At 45.2% G+C, this 21321-nt stretch overlaps 2 protein-coding genes across 15 annotated transcripts in view; one reads left to right on the forward strand and one right to left on the reverse strand.

Moving 5' to 3' along the window:
• Positions 1-2910, reverse strand: part of BCO1 (beta-carotene oxygenase 1) — a 176915-nt gene extending 174005 nt beyond the window's left edge. The window contains exon 1 of the mRNA XM_084958113.1: positions 2808-2910. The gene's annotated coding sequence lies outside the window, so the exon portion shown is untranslated. The remainder of the gene's footprint in view (positions 1-2807) is intronic.
• Positions 2911-2999: 89 nt separating this feature from the next.
• Positions 3000-21321, forward strand: C6H16orf46 (chromosome 6 C16orf46 homolog). Of its 14 annotated transcripts, XM_084959486.1 has the most exons (5): positions 3000-3201; positions 8346-8378; positions 8998-9245; positions 11978-12925; positions 20883-21226. In XM_084959486.1, exons 3-5 carry the CDS (start codon positions 9036-9038, stop codon positions 20901-20903), a joined length of 1179 nt encoding a protein of 392 aa, XP_084815612.1. In that variant the 5' UTR covers positions 3000-3201; positions 8346-8378; positions 8998-9035; the 3' UTR covers positions 20904-21226. The 14 variants fall into 14 exon arrangements, with proteins under 14 accessions (XP_084815612.1, XP_084815610.1, XP_084815607.1 ...); XM_084959484.1 differs by lacking the exon at positions 8346-8378 and having other exon boundaries at positions 20883-21321; XM_084959481.1 differs by lacking the exon at positions 8346-8378 and having other exon boundaries at positions 20927-21321.

Genomic DNA, 21321 nt, shown 5'->3' on the forward strand with positions numbered 1-21321 from the left:
GATCTGGTGTCCTGTGGCTGTAATGTATGCCAGCAGCTGCAGCTCTGATTTAACCCCTAGCCTGGGAACTTCCACATGCCGTGGGTGTGGCCCTAAAAAAGCCAATAAACAAATAAATATAAATAAAAATTTTTTAAAATTCAAGAAATGGGACAGGTTACCCTGGAAGTGTTTAAAAAATTTTTTTTCATATCACCTTCCAGGTTGTTTAAAAAGTTGACAGTATTAAGTTTTAATAAACCACTAGAGGGCTCTATGTAGGCATGCTGGGGTCAAAAGGAGGGTAGTATTTCAGATCAACTCTCAGCAAACCAATTTTGGAATTTCTGCAGCTTTTTTTTTTTTTTTTTTTTTTTTTTTTTTTTTTTTGTCTTTTTGCTATTTCTTGGGCCACTCCTGTGGCATGTGGAGATTCCCAGGCCAGGGGTCCAATCGGAGCTGTAGCCACTGGCCTACACCAGAGCCACAGCAACGCGGGATCATTAACCCACTGAGCAAGGGCAGGGACCGAACCCGCCACCTCATGGTTCCTAGTCAGATTCGTTAACCACTTAGCCACAACGGGAACTCCTCTGCAGCTTTTTTAGGGCTGCCGAAATGTCAGAATACCACTCACCTTTGGTTTTTAAAATTATGCTAATTTTAACTTTTCCCTCATTACCCCTCAACAATCACTGTATTATTTCACACCTAATTATACATCAGACTTTCTCAGTGGGGCCTCTCACTTAACACAAAGATTAGTTTTTTCTTCCCAGTAACATGGCTTTACTAATGCCCACCAATCCCCATCAGTCTCTCTCTTTTTTCTTTTAAGTACTTTTTTGAGAGTAGATTTAGATTCAAAGTTGAATGGAAAGTTGTTTCTACATACCTCCTGCCCCCATCTGTTTTGAAACACCCCTTTGCCAACTCAGATCTTATTCTACTAGAGAGCTTTTGTATCTTTATTCTCCCTCTACCTTGGCTTTTTATAAATGCGACTAACCAAACACACTTGTCCCTTAACGTTTCTGCTCGGTCATACTATCAGACTTTTACCTGCTAAACTTAAGCCCATTTACAACAGGTATGCAGGCAGCATTAGTGTGAAGGAAATCAGTTGCTAGATCTTCCAACTTCCACAAGTACTAAGGAGAATGTGCTTACAGTCAAGAAGTTTAATTAATAGTCATTTAGTAAATCTTAGTTAAGACTTTTGGTATACTTCCCAGAAACAGAATGCTGTTTAATGACGAGGTACCAAATCCTGCCAGTCAGGTGGCTTCAAGTTAATTTTCTGTTTTCAACAGAAGGAATCCTTCCTAACCAAACTGTCATCCGCTAATTTTTTTTTCTTTTTTTTTCTTTTTTGTCTTTTTAGGGGAGTACCCTCAGCATATGGAGGTTCCCAGGCTAGGGGGTCTAATCAGAGCTGTTGCTGCCCGTCACAGCCATAGCCACAGCCACACCAGATCCCTGACCCACTGAGCGAGGCCAGGGATCAAACCCGCAACTCCATGGTTCCTAGTTGGATTCGTTTCCACTGTGCCAGGACAGGAAATCCTGTCATCTGATAATTTAAAAAAGAAAGAAAGAAAGAAAAAGAAAGAGAGGGAAAAATAAAAAACTGTTGCTATGTGATTTCTGGTGTGGCAAAGGGTTTAAAAAGTTAAGAGACACTGCAAGAACAAAACCCCTTTTGTCTTCATATCAAAGTATTTCACTCAGCTTAGGGGCTGAATCAGTCTCCTTCTGGCAACAATTATCTACGGTAATATTTATCCATAGATACATGAATTGGCAAGAGGGGATGAACAGCCCAAGTGATGTAACATTTTAAAATGCCAACATTCATGATCATCTGTATATTACATCCCTTGCTACTATTAAAATTTAAGATTAAAATGTTTTAACACAAAAAAGTGGAATGAGGTATGCGGTTTTGTACTGTTCTTTTGAGAAGTATTTGGGCATGCCATTAATTCTAAGTTGCGAAATACAAAAGATCCAGAAATGTGTGTGTTAGATAAAGAACACCTTAAAAAGTAGAAAAGCACTTCTGACCTCTCAGAATAACGTAATTTATACGTCATAAAATATGGCCTTTCCAAAGACTTGATAGGCTTTCTAATTAGTATTGTTCCTTCTGTAGGAAAAAAACCGTAGTACACACCCATCTTCCCAAACGGCTTTTAATCACCGTGGTATAAGAGGCTTATATTCTAATATTTTTCTCCAGCAGAAATAGTCACACTTTAAGAACTATTAAGCAGAGGGGCTTTGGAATCAGACCGAAGTTGGGTTCTACCACTAATGCCTGACTGGGCACAGGAGTCCACCCCTGGCTGCATCTCGGGATGCTCGAAAGTGGGTGGCTTTTCATTGTCTTCAACCAGCGCTTTAACGACGTGGAGCTACTTTTCCACATTTGTATAAAAGATGCCAATGGTCCCCCTCACAGGCCACACGACAGCGGATTCGAACCAGTCCCGCCCAGCCAAGTGAGCGGCATAAATTCCCACTGTGAAGTTTCTGACTTGCACTACCCTGCCACAGTCCCTACGGAGGCGGGGCGACTCGGGGACAGCTGGCAAAGTCTGGGGACGGTTTTGGTCGTCAGGCACCTAGCGGGTAAAAACCAGGAAAGCTGCTAGCCACGCCCCCGAGACCCAACCCGCGCCAAGGGGAGCGCTGCGCGGGGAGAGAGGTCCTAGATCTCTGAGAGGAAGCTGGTCCCAAAGCCTTCGCTTTCTAACTCCAAGGGCCGACGGGCACCCAGTCCCTCGGTCGCTTTTCCTGAACGGCGCTTAGGGCTACACTGGTACCTCGCGAAGCGCCCGCCGCTCCTCACGCGCTGGTGGAAAGTTCGCAGCCGCGCAGCCTGCTGGGAGCACGAGACCGCCGCGGTCAGTGAGCGTCGCCTACTGCGCTCAGCTTGGTAGCGCGAGGCGGGTGTACGTCACTTCCGCCGCGGACCCGCCCACCACCCCGCCCCCAGCGCGTCCGTAACCCAGGGCAACTGTCTTGGTCGCCCGCCGGCGGGGACTAAGCTGCCCGGGGGCCTTCCACCCAGCTGGCTCCACTGGAGGGTGTGAGCGGCCGCGGCCGCTTCCCCGCCTCCGGGCAAGGCCCCTGACCTCTCCACGGGGCGGCAGAGCGAGACGTCCTGCCCAGTTCGGAAGGAAGCCGCCCTCTCAGGCGAGGAGGCAAAAGGGAGAGGTAGCGCGGGCCTGGGCTGAACTAAGAGTAGGCAGGGTTTGAGGAGGAGGGCGCGGCATGGGTGGGGCAGTGGGAGGAGCCGTTGACAGGGCGGAGCCCTGGGAGGGAGGAGCCAATGGAGGAAGGGGGCTTGGTGGAGCAAGTAGGGCCGCTTTGCAGGAGGGCACAGCTGTTGAAATACGGGAAGACGTCTTTTTCGGTGAGGTAGGGCCCGGGGGAAAAAGGGGAGGAGCTAAATGAGAAAAAAGAAAGATCGTGGAAGGGGAGGAGCCTGCGGGGAGGGGGTGGGGCTACTAAAGGGAAGTGGAGCCGTCTGTGAAGTGCTTGGGCTTTAGGAGCGACAGGTGTGGTGTGTGTTTGACGGCTTAAATTTTCTTGTACATTGTTTGCTGTGTGAGAGCTGGGAGGCCAGGCCTTGCTTTATTTACCATTTTACTGCCAATGTTACGCATATAACAGGCACCTAGTGAGTAATGAGTAATAAATGTGAGTGGAAAAAAAAAGAGTCGAAAACTGAGATTGGAGTAGAAATGCTCTACTCCATAGGGAGGAATGGGTGTAGAAACCGCGCTCCTAGAAATCATTCTATGAATAATCAAAGCTGCTGTGCTCTGTGGGCATATAAGAAGCGTAAAGATAATTAATATGGGGAGATAAAATTTACACTCTTGAAAATGCAAACAAATTGTTCCAATTGGGTGGTGCATATGCTCAGCTTTAAGGCAGAGTTTCAGTTGCCCGCCAAGTTGTGGTCTCAGACTGAATTAGATTGGAATCCCGGTATCATTTTCCGTCGAAACTAGGAACAGCTATTTTCCTTTGGAAACAGTGATCAGCCTGCCCAGGACAATCTTCAAGACCTATTTAACCAGTTCATATGCTTGAAGCTTAAGTCTTTAGTAAGAAACTTAACTTCCGTCAGTGCTAACAGTGTTTGTATTCTTTGATTTTTTTCATTCAACACATATTGATAAGGATCCACAGGAATATCCATTTATAATTTTAAATGAGGCTGCGTGTTTCCCTGGCTGATATTCTGACATAGATTCAAGATCCTTTTAAACCTAAATTGGGTGTAGGAGCTTGCTGTAGAGCCCGGGAGTGGTAAGGAGTTTTGAGGGAATGCTGCCTGCCTTTGACAGAAACAACTCGCTTTTGTCTTACACACTCTGCACTTTTCACATTTTCTAGCCTATCCCCTCTCATCATTTACTGATTAAGGGAGTTCTCTTATGGCACAACGGGTTAAGGATCTGGCGCCTCTGCAGCGGTTTGGTTGCTATGGTGTGGGTCATATCCCTGGCCCAGGAACTTACACATGCCACAAGAGTGGCCAAGAAAAAAATTTAATTAAGAATATGTCAACCAGAGAAACTGGTACAACATTGTAAGTCAACTATACTTTAAAAAATTAAAAATTAAAAAAAAAAAAGAATGTGTCAACCAGGTGTAGGGATCAAGAGTAAGGCATGTGTAGTCTGTCTGTATAGATTAGTGATAGCAAATATTTGGCAAAGATGGTAGCAAAAAGATAAAAATGTGTTGGCATTCTTCAAAGCCAGTAACATGCCTCCAATTTCTCTCATGCTTTGAATCTCTGTCTTTTGCTGCTACTGCTCCTGGTGCCACCCAGAGAAAACACCCAGCTTTTAAAGGGCTCATGTCACTAGATTAGGCCTACCCAGATAAACCAAAATAACTTCCCTATCTTTGGGTCAGTTGATTAGAAACCATAATTACATCTATAAAGTCCCTTTTGCCAGGTAATATAAGTTATTCGAAGATGTTACGGCTCATTGTATTCATAGTCCCAGAGATGAGGATGGGAAATCTTGTAGAGGGAGGACTTGCAGAATTCAGTTTACCGCACTTTCGTTCAAGAACATTGTAGAAAAGCTATTTCAACAGGTATTTTTTAACCTATTTTCTCTCCATGAACATAAACTTGTGCACAATTCATCCTCACCCCAGAAACAAAAGAACAAAAAAAAAAAATTCTCACCCTAATCGGAGTTTTATCTTTGAATTAAGTACACTCTTGGTCTTGCAAAGACATGGAGCCAGTATTCTGATACTTTCAACCCGTAATATTCATCTTTTACTCTGACTTTATGGTATGTACCCACCTGGTTTTGTACAGAATACCTATGGTTATTTGTTCCTTCCTATAGAGTTAAAACGTGCTCTCTTTTTTTTGGTAGTATTTCACAGAAAAATTGCAAATTAATTTTTCTACCTTCCCTCTCTATCATTATGCAGCTTTATGTACAACAATAACAATTTACAGGATTAAATAGCACTCTAGTCCTTTTAATATGTAACTCCTCATCAAGTTATTTTAAAAGCTATGTTATAGGTAAGCAAAGAGATCCTGCTGTATAGCACAGGGAACTCTATCTAGCCACTTGTAATGGAACATGATGGCGGATAATGGGAGAAAAAGATAGGTATATATATGCATGACTGGGTCCCTTTGCTGTACAGTAGAAATTAACAGAACACTGTAAATCAACTATAACGGAAAAAATAAAAATCATAAAATATAAAACTATGTTATAGCTGGTTTCTTCTTTTGCTTCAGGTATAATAGTTAAGTGAATCTGCTCTAGAAGCAGAAGGTTCTGGCCTTGCAGTCTCAGCTCTGACACTAACAGTCTCAGGGACTGTGTTCATCAGCAGAGGACAGGCTCCACGACAGCAGCAAACAGACCCTAAAATCTCCACAGTGTGTTATCATTCGTGCACAGTCTAAAGAGGGCTTCAGACTCTTGTGGGGGTTCTCCTCAAAGCTGTGACTCAGGATCCAGGCGTCCTTCGTTTTGTGGTGCTTCCAACTCAACGCGTGACTTCCAGAGTCTTAGCGGGAAGAGAAGGGAACTGAAGGGGCACATTACCTCGTAAGGGCGTCATCCAGGAAGTGATATAATCAGTTGCACCTGTTTTGCTGGCTCCACTGGTCACAAGGCTGTGCCTCAACAGCAAGGGAGGCCGCAATGCAGGGAAAAACAGTGGCTCTTTGGGGAGAACTTTCTCACAGTGACCTTGGAAATTTTCCCAACCTTCCTATATGTTTTCTCATGTATAAAATTATACTAATAAGGAGTTCCCATTGTGGTGCAGTGGAAATGGATCCAACTAGGATCCATGAGGTTGCGGGTTCGATCCCTGGCCTCGCTCAGTGGACTGAGGATCTGGTGTTGCCGTGAGCTGAGGTGTAGGTTGAAGATGCAGCTTGGATCTGGCATTAGTGTGGCTGTGATATAGGCCAGCAGCTGTAGCTCTGGTTCAACCCCTAGCCTGGGAACCTCCATATGCCATGAGGTGCAGCCCTAAAAAATTTTTTTAAATTATATTAATAAATCAGTAAATGTAAGTTATTCTCCATCAAGTTCAATATAGGTACCAGTTATAAATATATACTGACATTAATTTTCCCAGTATCTCTGAGTTGGAACCATTGTTTCTTTTATTTATTCATTTATTTTTAAATTTTATTTATTTATTTTTGCTTTTTGGGGCTGCACCTGTGGCAAATGGAGGTTCCCAGGCTAGGGGTAGAATTGGAGCTGTAGCTTCTGGCCTACACCACAGCCATAGCAACACAGGATCCTTAACCCACTGAATAAGGCCAGGGAGCCAACCTGCATCCCCATGGATGCTAGTCAGATTTGTTAACCACTTAGCCACTACAGGAACTCCCTTATTCACTGATTTAAAAAAAAAAAAATTATAGAAAATTTCACACTGACGCAAAAGTAGAGAGAGTAGTACAGTTTACCTCCATGTCCTCATGCCTTTCTGCAACAAACACAATTTGTGGTGCTTTTGTTTTCCTCATTCTCTTTAACCCAGGCACCTACCACTCCCTTCCAGAATTGTTTGTTTATGTTTTTTTTTTTTTTTTTTTTTTTTGTCTTTTGTCTTTTGTCTTTTTAGGGCCATACCCACGGCATATGGAGGTTCCCAGGCTAGGGGTCTAATCAGAGCTGTAGATGCCAGCCTACACCACAGCACAGCAACGCCAGATCAGAGCCCACAGCAACCCTGGATCCTTAACGCACTGAGCGAGGCCAGGGATCGAACCCGCCACCTCATGGTTTCTAGCCAGATTCGTTTCTGCTGCTCCACAGTGGGAACTCCCCCTTCCAGAATTATTTTGAAGCAAATCATAATGGCTTATGTTTAATTGGTAAAATAATAAACTATCTTGCAGGGTTTTGTTTTTGTTTTTGCTGATTATGTCCTTTCCATTTCGGTTTACTTAAGAAAAATCCTCCTAGAAGAGACACTGGCTGGATGGTGAATAGGCTCTGTTATTTAGACTCTCATTCATCTTTATTTCTTTTCCAAACGTCTTAAGTTCCTTGGATCATTTTCCTTTGGGTTTATCCTTGTTTACCCAAACAAGTACTTTGAGGGCTTGGACCAAAATGTTCTTCTTTGTACATTTTGGTTCTAGTCACTTCAATAACATATGTCATAGAATTTAATGCCTTCTGGCATACATCTGTGTGCTTTCCTGCTTTATACTCCAAATCCAATTTTCTAGTTGCATCTGCAAATGTATTTTCCCATGGGAGCATTTTCACTGTGATCTTTGTGTTTCCTTGATGTGATTTTCTTGGAAAACATATGGACTTTGATGTATGCTTATATCTGTATTTCTTAAACCAAATCAGGTTGTGAGTTCTGACTTACTTCAAATATGTAAACGGCATAATTTTACCACGAGCAAATATGAGTATTATTATTATTATTGGTCTTTTTAGGGCCACACCTTTGGCATAAGGTGGTTCCCAGGTTAGGGGTCGGATTGGAACTGTAGCCACCAGCCTACACCACAGCCACAACAATGTGGGATCTGAGCTGCGGCTGCAACTTACACCACAGCTCACGGCAACGGTGGATCCTTAACCCACTGAGCAAGGCCAGGGATCAAACCCAAGTCCTCGTGGATATTAGTCTGATTCATTTCTGTTGAGCCACAATGGGAATTCCCACATATGAGTATTATATCAATGCAGTTTTCTCCATTCCAACATAAAAGGAAAATAGCCAGTAATTTGTAAGAAATCATATAGCCACTCTTTTAGCTGATCTTTGATTGCTTATTGCATATTTCTTTTTGTCATCTCTTTCATGAGCTGGAGGACAAGAAGGGGCAATCAATCCTGAAGGTGCGTTTACAAGAGGAGAGCTTAAAATTAAGATAATTCTGGAACTCCCATTGTGGTTCAGCAGTAACAAACCCGACTGGTATCCATGGGGATGCAGGTTCAATCCCTGGCCCTGCTCAGGGGGTTAAGGTTCCGGTGATGCCATGAGCTGTGGTGTAGGTCACAGAGACGGCTCAGTTCTCACCTGGCTCTGTGGCTGTGGTGTAGGCTGGCAGCTGCAGCTCTGATTAGGCCCCTCGCCTGGGAACTTCCATATACTGCGGGTGTGGCCCTAAAAACCAATACATACATACATACATACCTTTTTTTTTTTTTTTTTTTTGTCTTTTTGCCTTTTCTAGGGCTGCTCCTGCGGCATATGGAGGTTCCCAGGCTAGGGGTCTAATCAGAGCTGTAGCTGCCAACCTATACCACAGACACAGCAACTCAGGATCTGAGCCACGTCTGTGACCTACACCACAGCTCACGGCAACGCCAGATCCTTAACCCACTGAGCAAGGGCAGGGACCGAACCCGCAACTTCATGGTTCCTAGTTGGATTCGTTAACCACTGCGCCACGACGGGAACTCCCATACATTAGTATTAAAGGCTAAGTTCCATTTGCATTTCAAACTACAGGAAGAAGATGTTAAAGACTTTAGTCAACTATCATAGTAATGGATCTTGGTCAGAAAAATGAGACTGAATTGGAAAATGGTGAAAATAATGAAATTCAAAGAACAGAAGAAACTGAATTAGTCTATACTTGTCCAGATGAAAGAAGTGACGAGAATCATGTTTGTTGTCTTCTCAATGTCAGTGACATTACGCTTGAACAAGATGAAAAAACCAAAGAGTTTGTCATCGGAACTGGATGGGAAGAAGCAGTGAGTATTTTCTCGAGTTAGCTCCCTTGCATGTCATTGTTTTATACGGCCTTTTTTTTTTTTTCCTACTAGTTTCAAAAATAGTTGCTGTTGCCAAAAAATGTGTAAATGATGAAATATAGAAACTGTTGGCACAGAGTTAATGATGATAATAGCAGTAGCTTTCAGAGAGTATTTATAGCCACACAGTAGGGGCAAGCACATCAAGTACAAATACTTAAAGCACATCAAGTCATTTACCCTCTCAGTAGTTTTGTGAGACAGTTATTATCCTTTTTTGGATAAGGATACCAGAGCACCCAAAAGGTGAAATGTCTCAAAGAGCACTCAGGCAGTGGTCAAGGCAGGACTTGAACCTAGGTCTTCTGGACTCTAGAATTTAACCCAAGCTACTTCACTCCCAAAGAGACCTGAGATTTCTGTCCTGGTGGTTCTACTGAGAACCCTGTGGGTTTATTCTTAAACTATTCTCAGATTCAATTCTAGAAATAAGAGTTCCAAATTTATAAATACACTTCTAAATTTAAGGAACTCTGGTCTAATCCAGTGATTCTCACTTGGCAAGGTCACACCTGGGGGTGAGGGGAGCAGATGCTCCTGGCTGTACTGGGTAGAGGCCACAGGCGCTACTCTACAAACTGCAGTGCCCAGACTGGCTCCCACCATGGGCAATGATCTGGCCCTGTCTTTTTCGGGCTGCTGTAACAGAGTACCGTAGGCTGAGTAGCTTAAGCAACAGACATCCATTTCTGACAGGGTGCCAGCATGTTGGGGTTCTTGGTGAGGGCCCTCTTCTTGGTTACAGCCTCACATGGCCTTCTTTGGTGCATGTGAGCAGAGAGAGCTCTGTTATTCCTCTCCTTATAAGGGCACTAATCCCATCATGAGGGCCCCACCCCCTTAACTTCATCTCACCCCAATACCTCCCAAACACCCACCTCTAAATACCGTTGCACCAGAGATTAGAGTTTCAACATAGAAATTTGTGAAACCACTGGGAACTCTATTTAGTCACTTATGATGGAGCATGATAATGTGAGAAACAAAGGATCTATACATGTATGTTCCATGCTGTGCAGGAGAAAATTGACAGAACACTATAAACCAGCTATAATGAAAATAAATTAAAAAAATATATATATGAAAGAAACTTGTGGGAGGAGGGGAGTGGGAAGGTACACAACCATGCAACCCATAAAAAGCCCCAAATGGGAGTTCCCATCCTGGTGCAGTGGAAATGAATCCAACTAGGAACCATGAGGTTGTGGGTTCGATCCCTGGTCTCTCTCAGTGGGTTAAGGATCCAGCGTTGCTGTGAGCTGTGGTGTAGGTCGAAGATGTGGCTCGGATCTGGCGTTGCTGTGGCTCTGGCGTAGGCGGGTGGCAACAGCTCTGATTAGACCCCTAGCCTGGGAACCTCCATATGCCGAGGATGCAGCCCTAAAAAGACAAAAGACAGAAAAAAAAAAAAAAAAAGCCCCAAATGGTAGTGCTGAGGTTGAGGAACCTTGATCTAATTGGCTTACTTTAGCAATATGGAAACTGAGGCCAAATAAGACAGAGTGACTCACCGAAGTCCACACGACAGTTGCAAGCACCATGTCTTCTAGGACTTACACTGTAGACACAGCACAGTCACCTTACACTGCAGCTTGGCTCCAAGTCCTGGTGGACATCCACACCTTTTTGGCAACTCCTAGCCTACCTGTGACACCTGACCTATAAGGACCAAAAAGACAAGGTGTCACTCACCCCTGCCTTGGGACTTGGATCCCCTGCCAAGCCATCTGAACACCCTGGAGAAGCAGACCTTTTGAACTAGGCTTACATGTGGTAGTTTTTAAAATCTACCTTCTCAAGCCCCTCTCCTGAGTGCTGGCTTAGTAAGTTGGGGTGGGCCTCAGGAACCTGGATATTATTATTATTATTTACTTTTTAGGGCCACACTTGTGGCATATGGAAGTTCCCAGGCTACAGGTCAAATTGGAGCTGCAGCTGCTGGCGTATGCCACAGCCACAGCAGTGTAGGATCCGAGCCAAAGCTACCATCTGTAGAGAAGCCAGGTAGCCTGAGGGCCTGTTAGCTAGCAGGCCCGGACCCTGGCTTTTCTGCAAAGGCTGGAAAACCACCTGGGGAGCCAGGGTCCAGAGCAGAGAAGCCTGGGGCAAGCAGCGTGGTCCTCTTGAAGATGCAGTGTAGACTCTGGAGCATGTGAAGGGAGGGGTTCCCGGAAGATGTTCTCAGGCCGACCCAGTGTGCAGCGCTGGTCAGCGGCCTGGCAGCCACCCAAGAATTGAGACTTCACTGTGCTTTTTTCCGTTGTGGCTCAGAGGTAACGAATCTGACTAGTATCCATGAGGTTGCAGATTTGATCCCTGGCCTCACTCAAAGGGTTAAGGATCCAGCATTGCCATGAGCTGGGGTGTAGGTCACAGACGTGGCTCGTATCCCACGGTGCTGTGGCTGTGGTTGTGGCATAGGCCGGCAGCTGCAGCTCTGATTCGACCCCTCGGCTGGGAACTTCTACATGCCATGGGTGCAGCCCTAAAAAGGAAAAAAAAAAAATACTGTTACAAATACTGTGGCTTAGTATGAGGCAAAACTAGGTATGAAGAGTTGAAACAAACAAAAAATTACGTCAATTTTAAGAAAAATATTGATTCAAATAGGACAGCCCATATGGCTGGGCAGCTGGGCTAAGATTGAACGTAACACGCTGCTTTATTTGCAGGTCCAAGGCTGGAGAAGGACTTCTCCAACTGCGTGCATCTGGCCCAGGAAGAAGCTTAAAAAGGCGAGAGCGGGAGAAAGTGCCAGCAGCTGCTTGCTCTGTGTCAATCTCTCCCAGGGCAGCCTGGAGGCCCGGCTTCAGTTGGAGGCAGGGAAGTTGGAGTCCGGGGCATCAGCTCTGGTTGAGGCAGGCCCAGAGAAGGAGGGGCTCAGCCTCTCCCAGACTCCAGGCCTCCCCCAAGGCCCCACCACTGCCTCCAGGGAAGTGAACAAGATCTGCTTTCCCACCTACAGTCAGGGAGAGAAAAAAAGCCTTCAAATAAAGGAGTTTATTTGGTGCCTAGAAGACTGGACTACACCTGAGACTGTTAGGGGCAAGGGTCCCAGAAGCCCTGGTGGTCCCTCCCTCTCAAACTCCTTGACCTCCAAAGCCCTTTTAGTTCTGCCTCCCCTGAAGGCCTCACCCCCAAATGGCTTGGATGTTCTGGGTAAGAAGAGTAAGAACTTGGAGCCGGACGAGAAGGTGCTGAGTATGGAAAAGGATGAGTGCGTGGCTTGTGCATATGGATTGAAAGCAGTTGATGGGACAGGTGAAATGAGACCCATTGAGCTGGCCAAGCCTCGCAAGGTCAAGGAAACACAGCCTCTTCCCACCCCGGTGGCTCGGACATCCCTGCTGGCTGCCCCCCAGCCCTGCCGCCTGCCCTGGTCCCTCCTGCCTGAGAAGAACCTGGCGTGGCCCCCCTACCCCAGCAGCATTCGCTATCTCGCCACCTTGCAGTTTTTGCAGAAACAAGGAGCACGGAGCCACAAAGCCAAGCTCAGACCCAGAGAGCCGAGACCTCCCGTGGAAACCCCAAAGTGTGTTCTCACAGAGGCCAAGCAGGAAAACAGACCCCAGACGTTGGAGACCAAAGTGTTCTCAAGGCCCCTCCTGCCGTCCCTCACAGTGAGCAGAGTTGTTATTCCCCTTAACACTCACAGACTCCTCTGAGTTCCCACAATATAACTCCCTGGGAATACGCACTGTCTGAAAGTCATTCACCCTCTCTTCCTTCCTCTCCCCGCCCCTTGCTCTTTCTCCTGGTCATCTTCCTCCTCTTCCTCGTTTTCCTGCACACTCTTCCATCTCTCTCTTTGTCCTTTTTGTAGTAGAACCAGGGGAAATTGAATCTCATGGTATGGGTTTTGATTTACTCTCAAAGCCCCCATATTTATGTGTTAGCCGCTTCTGTGGCCTAGCCACTTGCAAAATGCAAACTGGTCATGCCAGTCTCAGCTTCTGCCTGGCTCATCTGGCTACTGAAAGACAAGTGGATGGTGGGGAATCTGAAGGGCTGCCCTCAGTGATGCCCCCGTGTCAGTCCTGAGCCAACTGTCAGGGGCTCTTTCTGCTCCTTCAACCAAGGGTGCTAGGCTTGTTTAGACCAAACTGTTTCCTAGCAGATGTCTTCTGTTGCCTTATTTTCTCTTGCAACACAGATCTGCTTTAATAGAAACAATGTTATAATAGAAAGTTTCAGCCTGTGTCCAAATGAATATCCTTGTGTCCAAGGAGACACATCCTTATATTACATTCATGGAAGAACTATATCCACTGGGCTCTGTGTGTCCAAGCTGACATATATCCGTGGATGGACCATATCCACTGTATCCTCTGTGTCCAGATTTCATATACATACAGTTTCATGCTAGTCTCTGTGTCTGGGAAGTTTTGGCTACAGTTGTACAAAATCCATCTTGCGAGTGAGGTTGCAAAGAACCACTTTTTAAAAAAAAGTGTCACTGTGATTATTGTCAGCCCACATGCTTCCTGCAATCTTACCTTCCATCGAGTATTTGGGGACCCTACAACCCAAGACAGTTATGCATTGGGGCTGTAACTTTTCTTCCTTCTCCTATCTTTCCTCCCCCTCATTTTGTCCCAGTGCAGATTTCCTGAAGTGGTATATAAATTAAACGTTTGTATGAGCTGTATATTAAATATGAAGTGACAATGCTATGCAGAGAAATGCTCTAAAAAAGTATTTTGTGATATGAATAACCATTTAGCCGCTCTGTAATTACATAGTTTGCATTTGCTTAAGGTAGGTTGTACTTGAACTCTAGATGTTCCATGTCTTAAACATGGGCAGACAATACATGACTGTACCTGTAAACTTCCCCTTTCCATAACTGGTCTTTATAGTGTCTGCTTACATTTAGGTATTTTGGTTTTGTTTTGTTGATTTGTCTTTATAAAACACGAGAAGTGCAGGAATGATTATAGTACCACAGTCATTAAAAGATAGATTTTGCCTGTGGAATCTGGACACTTTACAGGCAAGAAGCCTTTTTCAGGTTCCATTGCCCTTTCTTCTCTGAATGAAGAAATCACCCGGATTCACTCCCCCAAGAAGAGTCCCCGATTTCCCGCTGTGTATGGACAGTGGTATGGACAGGGGAGGGGGAGTGTGGACTCGTTCCGAGGACCCTCCAGCTCTGGCAGCCTGTCCACCTAAGTCCCTCTTTATAAGCAGCAGAATAATGAATAAGCTCACTATGTAAAACAGTCAAAGTGTTTGGGAGGGATGGAGTTCCCGTCGTGGCTCAGCAGTTAAGGAAGCCCCACGGACTTGACAGGAGTGGGAGTTGGGGCTCAGGCCCAGGAGAACAGCTCCCATGGGACTCAAGGCTGGTCCCTCCCTGGCTGGAGGGGGTCCCTCCTTTCATGTGGGGCTTCTTCTTGCTGTGGTTGCTTTGAGACAAGGTTATGGTAATAGAGCTTGTCAGTATCTTTTCTTCATTTTATTTTGGCCGTAAAGACCCTATTTGAAAGTCGATCAAATTTCTATTGATTAGCTCTAGCACGTCTAAGAAAGTGCCTTTCCTTTAGTGTAAAGACCATGACCATGAATCAGAAATTGTGGGAGTTCCCATCGTGGCTCAGTGATAACAAATCCAACTAGCATCCATGAGGATGCCGGTTTGATCCCTGGCCTTACTCAGTGGGTGAAGGATCCAGCATTGCTGTGAGCTGTGGTGTAGTTTGTAGACACGGCTTGGATCCTCCGTTGCTGTGGTTGTGGTGTAGGACAGCAGCAACAGCTCCAAATAATGGACCCCTACTCTGGGAACTTCCATGTCACAGGTGTGGCCCTAAAAAGGAAAAGAAAAAAAAAAAAAAAAAAGACTTGGTTGCGTTCAGACAAGTTTGTAGGGCTTTGGCTACTTAGGGAGACTTCCCCTAATTTTTAGCTTTATTCTTTTTATTCTGGACTTTGCCCCCATTGTGAAATTTACCTGTACATATAAGACCATGCTGTAAAATGACTTGAACCCAGAGTCAAATTTGCTTTCAATCTCTCCCTGTCCCTATGTGCAGGGCCCCCAGTCTCTCTCTGTGGGCTCCTCCAGCTGGCCAGGCAGGCTGAGCTGCACAATTGGGAGTCCTCATAGCTGGGACTTTTGGGGGTGTCTGGACTTGGGACCAATGCAATCTGGGTACTGCAGTTTAGGGGCTACTAAAAAGCAAGATGGGCAAAAGGGCAGATGGGGGTGGTTCCTGGTACCACGGGAACATTCTCCCTCTGTCTGCCAGCCTCATTGTGACAGCAGAGCCAGGAGACATTCAATGCTGTACTCTTGATGCCCAGGCTAAACTCTGTCCTGTGTAGCTGTGACATGATACAATAATCCCACTTGTATTTGCAAGGCACTGCTCTTTCTAAGAGTTCAGACCCTCTCCTGGGTCTTATGTCTTTTAATCCCAAGCAAATGTGTGAGGGTCAGGGATCATTTTCTCCTGTGACCCAAGGAGAATCCAGCCAACAAAGAGCTTGTATTCAGTCAGGCCAGGTCTGCAGCTTGGGCATCTGAGGGCTCCAGTGTACCCCCAAGGCCAGGGATAGCTGGAGCGCTGGGGGGAAAGTCTGACATAAGGCAGGGAGGAGGGCTTCAGACCCTCCTTCCTTCCTGCCGGATGGGAACAATTACAGACACGGGATGTGGTGAAGATGAGGAGGTGATGCATGTAAAATACCACCAGAGATTGCTGGCTTGCCTGAATACCTTGATCAGGTCAAATGCAAACAGCTGGATCGTTTCCCTTTAATGAATGCCTGGCTGTTCAAAATAGTTGAGAAATCCTATGAGCATGGCCCATTGTCATTTGGAATTTGATGGGTCTTTACTTACTTAAACATCCTCAAAACTTAGCTTCCTAACTTGTCGACCCAGGGTCCCTGCTTGGCACCATCTTCATTCACGGGCCCTCTTCCTCACCCTGTTTTGCTTGTATTTCCACCGAACCAGTGTAAACACCATGGTTCTGCAGGTCAGTGCCATTCCTTTCATACTGATTTTGTGTCATCCTGAGGTGTTTCAGTGAAAATTTTACTTTTCAAGTTTCGTCTCCCAGATCAAAGCTATTGTCTCTCTTCCTGAACAGTCTGAAGATACTCCAGTATCCAGTGCAGTAAGGAAAACTAGCACTATTGTCCTTACCCCAGAAGCTGAGAACTAGACCTTTTTTTTTTTTTTTAATAAATTCTACTTTTGCTACTGGGCACCATTGTCTCTGCCCTACAAAACGAGGGGATTAATACCTAGGGTCCTTCCTAATTCTGTCATTTTACTTCCATTAACTTGTCTGTAAACATTACTAGAGACTCAAAATGGTCAACAGTTATTTCTGTCACAGATGTGTGATCACATTTGCTCTGGATGCTGGCTTCTGTGGTGTGAAATAAAAAAAGAAAATCTAAGTGAATTTCACTTGGTACATTTCAAAAGTTGCTTATAGTGAAAATCCTAGAGATAAAAAAAATTTTTTTAACATAAGACTATGACTGTGAGAGCTCGACTTTCTCTACTAACACAAACCCTTTTTTTTTCTTTTCTTTTCTTAGGGCCACACCCTTGGCATATGGAGGTTCCCAGGCTAGGGGTCCAGTTGGAGCTGTAGCCACCAGCCTACACCACAGCCCCAGCCACGTGGGATCCGAGCCTTGGCTGTGACCTACACCACAGCTCATGGCAAGGCCGGATCCTTAACCCACCGAGCGAGGCCAGGAATGGAACCCACATCCTCATGGATGCTAGTCGGGTTTGCTAATCCCTGAGCCATGATGGGAACTCCGTACTAACATGTATTTTCTAAACAATACACCTACTTCTTAAAGGTTCCAGTGGTTCAGTTGATATTGTACCTATAGCTATGCTTAAAATTCTACCCCGCCAACTGGCCTTATCCCTAGGGTAGGACTTTCCAGCCTTGGCATTCTTGGCATCAGGAGCTGGGTAATTCTTTGTGGCGGGCTCTTCTGTGCACAGCAGGATGTTAAGGAGCATCTCTGGCCTCTTCTAATGAGGTGCCAATGTACCCTCACGCCACCCCCGCCAGCTGTGACAATCAAGAATGCCTTCAGACACTGCCAAGTGCCACAAGGGCAAGACTGGCCCAGTTGAGAGCCAGTGCTTTAGAGAATTAGTCATCTAGAATTTGATGCCTCTGCAGCATCTCTAACAGCTTGTTTCTCTCCAGAAGGAATAGGCTTCAGGCCTGCTCTTCTCTGAGACAATCTCTGAGTAACATTAGGGCCCATTTAGCCAGTGCCAGGAACTGTTGGCATTCTCTTATCCCTCTTTTAGGAGAATATGTATTATTGTTTGGCAAGGTTTTCAAGAAAATTCTAAGATGTTAAGTTGATATATTTGCATTAATGCCATTTTTCAGAATTCTTTTTTTCTTTTTAGGGCCATCCCCACGGCATATGGAAGCTCCCAGGCTAGGGGTCTAATAGGAGCCATACCTGCCAGCCTATGCTGCCGTCACAGCGACACCAGATCTGAGCTGCATCTGTTACCCACTTCCACGGCTCACAGCAATGCCAGATCCTTAACCCACTGAGCAAGGTCGGGGATCAAACCCACGTCCTCATGGACACTAGTCAGATTCATATCCTTTTTTTTTTTTTTTTTTTAGGGCCGCACTTGCGGCACACAGAGGTTCCTAGGCTAGGGGTCCAGTTGGAGCTACAGCTGCTGGCCTGCACCACAGATGTAGCAACGCTAGATCTGAGCCTTGTCTGAGACCTACACCACAGCTCACAGCAACACTGGATCCTTATCCACTGAGCAAGGCCAGGGATCGAACCCACATCCTCATAGATCCTAGTCAGGTTTGCTAACCACTGAGCCACGATGGGAACTCCAAAATGCTCTACTTTTTAAGCAATGCTCTCTTCACATACACTCTGCTAAGTAGCTGTGAATATTGAGAAACAGCCAACACATGTATACCCTCCTCAGTAACCACCGGAAAATTGATACCTCAAAGGTATATATAAAAATAGCTTATTTCTCTACCAGCTTTTCTTCCCTACGTATGTTTTAAAATGAAACAATTTTTTGCCTGTTAAAACTGAGGACTGCTAATTTGAAAACTACTAGCACCATAGGAAGGTTATGACTAGTCACTAAGCCACTAAATGTAAAAGAAATGTTAGCAATTTCATTTGCTTTAAAATCTGCATATGCTCCAAAGAAATGTAGAAATCTAACTACTTTGAGAAAAAAACCCCACTGGTCCTGATACTGCTCAGGACTCTGCGAAGGCTTAGTTTTGAGGCTGTTTACCCAAATCCTCATGACTGGCCTTTTCCTTTCTTCCTTCCTCCCTCCCTCCCTCTCTTTCTTGCTTTTTAAGGCCACACTCGAGGCATGTGGAGGTTCCCAAGCTAGGAGTTGAATTGGAGCTGCAGCCACTGGCCTCCGCTGCAGCCACAGCAACTCGGGCTCTGAGCCACCTCTGTGACCTACACCACAGCTCATGGCAATGCTGGATCCTTAACCCACTGAGCGAGGCCGGGATCGAACCTGCATCCTCATGGATCCTAGTCAGGTTCGTGCACCACTGAGCCACGACGGGAACTCTATGACTGGCTTTTCTAATGTAATTCCAGGAAAATGGAGTGTCAGGGAGATACCATTATGTAGCCAATAAGAACCTGAAATCTGGAGACTTTAGGGACATATCTCATTAGAGAAGTGGGATTTAAATGGTTTTAAAATACACTACATCTTACCAAAAGAAGTGAAAAAGAAAAAATTGAGGAGTTCCTGTCGTGGCCCAGTGGTTAACGAATCCGACTAGGAACGATGAGGTTGCGAGTTCGGTCCCTGGCCTTGCTCAGTGGGTTAAAGGATCCGGTGTTGCCGTGAGCTGTGGTGTAGGTTGCAGACGTGGCTCGGATCCCTCGTTGCTGTGGCTCTGGTGTAGGCTGGTGGCTACAGCTCCGATTAGACCCCTGGCCTGGGAACCCCCATGTGCCACAGGAGCGGCCCTAGAAAAGGCAAAAAGACAAAATAAATAAATGAATAAATAAAAAAGAAAAAATTGATACCAGCTTATAATTCATTAATAAGTGACTAGATTCTCAAATATAGTTAAACAAAAACTATTAACTACAAATTGAACTGAGACAGTATAAACGGTTCCTAAAGCATACTGTGTCAAAGTTTGGATGGTTTCTCAAAAGTATACTAAGAGTTCCTGTGGTGGCTCAGCGTAAACAAATCTGACTAGTACCCATGAGGACGTAGGTTTGATCCCTGACCTCACTCAGTGGGTTAAGGATGTGGCATTGCTGTGGCTGTGGTGTAGGCTGGCAGCTGCAGCTCCAGCTCTGATTTGACCTCTGGCTCTGGAACCTCCATATGCCACAGATGTGGCCCTAAACACACACAAATATACTATAAAAGAAGTTTGGGAGTTCCCTGGTGGCCTAGCAGTTATGGAGTTGGTATTGTCACTGCTATGTCTTGGGTTTGATTCCTGGCCTGGCAACTTCCACATCCCATGGGTGTGGCCAAAAAAAAAAAAAAAAAAAAATATATATATATATATATATATATATATATATATACTATAAACTCTTGAGATTTGAAGGCACACTTTCTATTTTCTTTTCCTTCTATTTTTTTCTTCTTAGGGCTGCATCTGCAGCATATGGAAGTTCCCAGGCTAGGGGTTGAGTCAGAGCTGCAGATGCTGACCCATGCCAATGCCAGATCCTTAACTCCTATTTTATTTTATTTTATTTATTTATTTATTTATTTTTGTCTTTTTGCTATTTCTTGGGCCGATCCCGCGGCATATGGAGGTTCCCAGGCTAGGGGTTGAATCGGAGCTGTAGCCACCAGCCTACGCCAGAGCCACAGCAACGCGGGATCCGAACCGCGTCTGCAACCTACACCACAGCTCACGGCAACGCCGGATCGTTAACCCACCGAGCAAGCGCAGGGACCGAACCCGCAACCTCATGGTTCCTAGTCGGATTCGTTAACCACTGCGCCACGACGGGAACTCCTCCTATTTTATTTTAAAAAATATTTTGGCCATGTCCACAGCATGTGGGAGTTCTGGGGTCTGGGATTGAACTGTGCCGCAGCAGCAACCCGAGCTATAGCAGTGAAAATACCGGATCCTTAACCTGCTGAGCCACGAGGGAATCCTGAAGGCCCATTTGTGTGTGTGTGTGTGTGTGTGTATCTTTTTGTCTTTGTTGTTGTTGTTGCTATTTCTTGGGCCGCTTCCGCGGCATATGGAGGTTCCCAGGCTAGGAGTTGAATTGGAGCTGTAGCCACCGGCCTATGCCAGAGCCACAGCAACGCGGGATCCGAGCCGTGTCTGCAACCTACACCACAGCTCACGGCAACGCCGGATCGTTAACCCACTGAGCAAGGGCAGGGACCGAACCCGCAACCTCATGGTTCCTAGTCGGATTCGTTAACCACTGCACCACGACGGGAACTCCTGAAGGCCCATTTTTTAAACAGGGAAAAGTCTTTGAGGAGAATTTTAAGATTAGATATCCTTTTGTGATGATTTAGATGCATTGATTTCTGCCAAATTTTTATTGCAGCACGAGCTCTACATTTTCTGAAGCCACTAAATTTCTCGTTACAGCACAGGAAAAAGAAGATAAAGTAGGAGAGGGATCAGTTTCAAATTCAGTCCTAAGCAGCAACATGTTTGAGATGCAATCATAAAACCAAATATTTCACCCAGGACATGGAAAAAGCAGTGGATCACAAGAAACAAAGAGTTAAAAGCTGCAAGTAGAGGCAGTAAGAAGTACCAAGCTTGGAATAAGGTCTTATTGACACACACCATGCTAAGAAGCTCACTCCTTTCGGCCAAAAAAAAAAAAAAAAAAAAAAAAAAAGGCTTTGTTCACATTGAGGTAACATATATACTAGAACACAGTTGCTATGGAGATTTATTTTTTTAAACATTTTTTCATTTTCTGAAATATTTGACTATTTTACTGATAAACTAAAAAAGAGTATTATTTGCTTTAA

The sequence above is a fragment of the Sus scrofa genome, chromosome 6 (assembly GCF_054392235.1).
Source record: "Sus scrofa isolate SSC_HxYL_T2T_F1_AM1 chromosome 6, Sscrofa_HxYL_maternal_Yorkshire_Landrace_v2.0, whole genome shotgun sequence".
In the NCBI taxonomy this organism is placed as follows: Eukaryota; Metazoa; Chordata; class Mammalia; order Artiodactyla; family Suidae; genus Sus; species Sus scrofa.

What these genes read in the sequence shown, in the direction of transcription:
- C6H16orf46 (XM_084959479.1), top strand. Translation starts at nt 9,036, where the DNA reads ATGGATCTTGGTCAGAAAAATGAGACTGAATTGGAAAATGGTGAAAAT. An exon ending in GAACTGGATGGGAAGAAGCA is followed by an intron (nt 9,246 to 11,977) that starts GTGAGTATTTTC and finishes CTTTATTTGCAG; the next exon opens with GTCCAAGGCTGGAGAAGGAC.